Source organism: Hydra vulgaris, chromosome 13, assembly GCF_038396675.1.
Source record: "Hydra vulgaris chromosome 13, alternate assembly HydraT2T_AEP".
Classification (NCBI taxonomy): domain Eukaryota; kingdom Metazoa; phylum Cnidaria; class Hydrozoa; order Anthoathecata; family Hydridae; genus Hydra; species Hydra vulgaris.
The window spans coordinates 56,812,501-56,817,500 of NC_088932.1; the positions used below are offsets into that span (position 1 = coordinate 56,812,501).

Below are 5,000 nucleotides of genomic sequence, written 5' to 3' on the forward strand. Positions count from 1 at the left end.
TGTAAGCATTCTTTGATGTAAACATCCGAGTTTAAAGATGACGATGTAATAAAGCTTGAGATCTCAAACTGCAGCTGCATATTGCTTGCCACAAGTAAAGTTTCTCACCAAAGTTATCCAATGACTTATACTTGAACTTGATGCTGACACATCCACAAACAATTGAAGTGTAAAATTTTGGACCTGGGAGCTGTTTGAAGTCATATTTGATGTATGTTTTGTCATCCATAATTATGCAGCTATTAAACTTTGTGAGGACTTCGTCATAAAGTTTTTGAGCTCAAGTTTTAGCAGTCAGTGATTGCTTATCTGATTGGTTTGGATATTTAATAACTTAATAAGACTTGAAATTGTTAAACTTTATAACTTTCCTGACAAAAAAAAAAACTCTGAAAATTTATACCTTTTCGCTCATTCTCTGTTCGATAAGCCAGGATTTTGCGTGAATGATTGTTGAATACTAATTGCTGCTTTCTTATTCTAAAAGCCAACCACTCTTTCAGATCCATTTGCTTGTTCGATAGATAAAAAGCTCTTGTATTGTTTTATTACCATATAAAAAGTAGTTGTGCAAGATTCAGGTGCTTAAGCAATTAAAAGTAATGATGCAAAAGGATTTTGTAGATAGTTGTGCAGAATTTTTTTTTTTTTTTAACTGTTTCAATGACATTTTAATTAGGAGAAATATTTGGACTTGTTTGTTGGTGTTTTTAATTAATACTACCATTACTTAATGTAATTACGCAAAAAAATAATTTTGAAATGTGCTAGTGGCATGTTTTAAAACAAAATTCATTGTTCCAGATTTAACAATCGAATGCTTTATATATATAAGGGCTATTCTAGACTGTTTTTGACAGTGCCAACTGTATTAGGGCGCCACCCAAATTAAAAATTGAGAACCTTTTTTTTTTAAACATTTTTATGACAAATATTGTTTTTTTGTGCAAAAAAAACGCCTATATTCAGCAATAGTTCCGCTAAATTTCTCTAGGATGGGAAGGGGGCATCGCTGCCCAAACTTTTTTCCTAGACTAGCCCCTTATATATATTATATATATATATATATGTACATATATATATATATATATATGTATGTATGTGGGTGTATATATATACATATATATATATACATATATATATATATATATATATATATATATATATATATATATATATATATATATATATATAAATATATATATATATATATATACATATATGTACATATATATATATATATATATATATATATATATATATATATATATATATATATATATATATATATATATATATATATATATATATATATGTATGTACGTGTGTGTGTGTGTGTGTGTGTGTATATATATATATATATATATATATATATATATATATATATATATATATATATATATATATATATATATATATATATATATATATATATATATATATATATATATATATATATATATATATTATATATATATATATATGAGGTTGCTCAAGATTCTTAAACATCAAACAGGTCTCTCATATTATCAAAAAAAATATATATATATATATGTTAGGGTTTGATTTTTTACATATTATAGCATTTATAGATATACATTTGTCTACCTTTTTTGGCTACTTTATTTCATATGGTTGTTTAAAAACAACCGCTGAAATAGAGATGAAAAAAACATGAAAAAAACAAAAAATAATGACAAATTGTTGTCCAAGCCCAAACCCTTAGTCAATATAGTGGCTTATTGGTTTATGCATGTTGTGTACATATTATTGGTCTATGCATGTATGCATGTACATTTCAAGTCAGTTGATGTATGTTTCAGTATATATGTGTATATATATATATATATATATATATATATATATATATATATATATATATATATATATATATATATATATATATATATATATATATATATATATATATATATACAACATTTCTTACTTTGGTAAGCAGTCTTACATCATACTGAAATAGGTAGCTACATGGGGCTTCAGTAAATAAATTGACTGACTATCTAGGTAGAACATGCTAGAGAGTTATGTTATTTGTATTACTTTTGTAATTTATTTTTGTCTTTAGTACTTTGAATCCTTATTCGACGAAGCTTTTGTTGCAACTGTGAAGTAAGGCTAGAATAAAATAAAAAATTATTTAAATTTGGTTTCTCAAGGTAATAACATTTAATAAAAAGAAAATATTTAAAAAAAAAAAAAAACATTTATAAAGTTAATACTGCTTGCTTGTTAACTATTTACTACTGTTAATTATTACTGTTTGTTAATTTGTACAATAAAACTTTATAAAACTAATTAAAACATCAATTTTAAATACGATTCAACAAGAAATTCAACCAGAAAATTCAACCAAAAAATTCAACAAGAAAATTCAACAAGAAAATTTAAAAATTAAATAATAAAGTTAAAATATTTCTTTTTGTTAAATTTTTTTATTTAATTAAATTTGATATTTTGATAAATTTTTTAAATATTTTTATTTAACAATATTATTATTAAACAGCAATTAAAATTTTATGTAAAACTATAACTAATTTTTTATTATAATACATATGTTTAACAAAATGGTAAGAATAATAATGGCATCATAAAATGTTCTTTGATGGAACTAAGATCATAAATTGAAATCACTTTAAATGATTGTTGAAATGTAAAAAAATAATTGTAAAATATATTTTAATATTTTATTCAAAGGTCATTTCTTTATTCTTAATTGCTTATGTTATCGATTGTATTACTTTTATTAGAAAATTACTGAAACTCTTTTGAACTTTGCTTTTTTAATTCCATTTTAAAAAACAATTTTTCTTTATATAAAAAAAAATCCTTTTTTCACATGAGTAAAGTTTTAAATCTTGAAAATTATTTTTAAAATGTTTTATTCAAAGACATTAATGATTTGACATGTTAGTTTAATGAGTAGAACTCAGAAATGCTGTCTTTGTATTTGTTTGGTGTATGTAATAATCGCAATTGTTTTAGTATTTAATTCAATTAAATAGGAAATTATTGTTTAAACATATTTTTTTTTTTTTTAGCAATAACTTACGCTTTGTATTCTTCATATCTCTTTTTAGATTCTTTAAAATAACTAGATACCAAACTTATACAAACTTTATCATTGTGATTTTCTTTTCTCTCTTTATTTTCACAAGCTTGATGATACTTTATGTTTGGTTTTGATTGGTTGATTCGATTATTGATATTTGCTTTTGCTGCTTGCATCACATTGTTTTCAGTTTGCAAGGATTTCGAACTTAAATATTGGGAAACAAGTGGGCTGAGAAGAATTTCAGGCTAAATAACAAAGAGATGAAAGAAATCACTAAGTTTTATTAGTAACATTATTAATACTTAGTTATAGTCACTACATAGACAGATAAACAAAGTTCAGTATTGAACTCATGAATATGTACTATACTATATATACTAAATATATATAACAAAAAAGGTGAAGAATCATTCACAGTAGGTTGTGCCATACCACTGTAAGTAAAGAAATGTACTTGAACTTACAAAAATTTAAAAACAACAAAAAAATATTTTACTCATATATGATTAATACAAATTACTAATTAAGTAGAGATTTTCCACCCAACAACTCAAATCTTGAATCTGTTATGGTTTTGGAGTTATGAAGTTTTAAAGAATAAAAATTTTATTACAACCACAATAAGGGAAGACATGACCTTATTATAGTAAATTCAGTGCAACAATTATTTAGTGATAGTACCAATAACTTATACCAAGAATTATTATATTTAACAGTAACTGGGTTATTAATTAATTATAATTAATAATTGGAATATTAAAATTTTAAAATTTTAGTTAAGAAACACTTGTCATAAAAAATTCTAGTTAAAATTAAAAAAAACTACAAAATTAATATGTGACAGAAAAAAGAAACTTTGACATAAAAAGAGAAACTTTGAAATAAACAAAGTACAAATTAAAAAACCTGTTTTTGTTTCAAAATTTTGCATGATGGAATAAATTTTTCTTTTTCAACATTAAATTTATATGATGGAAGATTTCTCTTGAAAGGAGTTAACACTAAAAATAAAATAAAATAAAATAAAAAAATAAAGATTCTTAAAAAAGAATAAAATTTAGCATTAAAAAAGTTTGAAGCAAAAATTAGGAAAAAAGTAGAAATAAAAAACAAAAAATTTTTTATTTTTATTACCATTATTTTTTTCTAAATGTTTAAAAAACAAATCTTTCATACCTTTTGCATCTGAATAATCATTATTTTTTGTCAGTTCTTTATTTGTATAAGCATACTCTTTTAAATATGTTGGAAGATTAAGAGACTCAACATTCCATGATTTTAAAACTTCGTCCACGTTTGGAATAACTCCTAAACAAATTGAAAATTCAAAAATCCTGAAAATTTTTTAAAAAATGTTGACATAATTTATAGCATATAAAAAGTAATTTATAATTTATGACATAAAATTTGTAGATGTTATTTTATTATTATTTTTTCACAAATAATTTTTTGCCACAAATAAAAGTACTTTTGAATATAAAAAAGCAAGATTTTAATATTTTTTTAAAAATTCTTGGTTTTTCATATTTTAAATATAAAAAAAAACAAGAATTTTTAACAAAAATGTTAGTTTGATGGCCAGTGAATTTTAACTTTGTGCTGCAATCTGCCTAATTTCTGATTCATCTTAGAACATGATATGTCACTGCATTTATTTTAATAACAGTCTAAACCTTGTATTCTTTGCAAAACTTGAATTTGTGAGCTTCAAACTTGTATACCCTTCACAGCCAAATGCCTTATCATATTGTCAGTTTTAGAAATAATAACTCTTGTTCTTCCACAAAATTTTACTGGATTGATGTCATATGTTGACTTGATATTATGAAAAGTTGTCTTAGATATCTTCAAATGTAGAGCAATCAATCATTCTTACTTACCATCTTTCTTTAAAAAGTTGTACATGTGCAAATTTAGCAAGTGATAT

General features: G+C 22.9%; 2 protein-coding genes across 2 annotated transcripts in view; one reads left to right on the forward strand and one right to left on the reverse strand.

The window, feature by feature from the left end:
• The window catches only part of LOC101236467 (tyrosine-protein kinase CSK), a 172,216-nt gene that overhangs the window by 12,779 nt on the left and 154,437 nt on the right, over positions 1-5,000 (forward strand). The gene's annotated exons all lie outside the window — the stretch shown is intronic.
• The window catches only part of LOC136090370 (uncharacterized), a 2,978-nt gene continuing 9 nt past the window's right edge, over positions 2,032-5,000 (reverse strand). Inside the window, exons 1-5 of the mRNA XM_065816962.1 lie at positions 4,954-5,000; positions 4,250-4,407; positions 3,980-4,074; positions 3,071-3,318; positions 2,032-2,136 (exon numbers count right to left, since the gene is read on the reverse strand). The exon at positions 4,954-5,000 is cut by the window's right edge and continues 9 nt beyond it. Coding sequence (XP_065673034.1) covers positions 2,058-2,136; positions 3,071-3,318; positions 3,980-4,074; positions 4,250-4,407; positions 4,954-5,000 — 627 coding nt within the window. The 3' untranslated portion in view covers positions 2,032-2,057. The remainder of the gene's footprint in view (positions 2,137-3,070; positions 3,319-3,979; positions 4,075-4,249; positions 4,408-4,953) is intronic.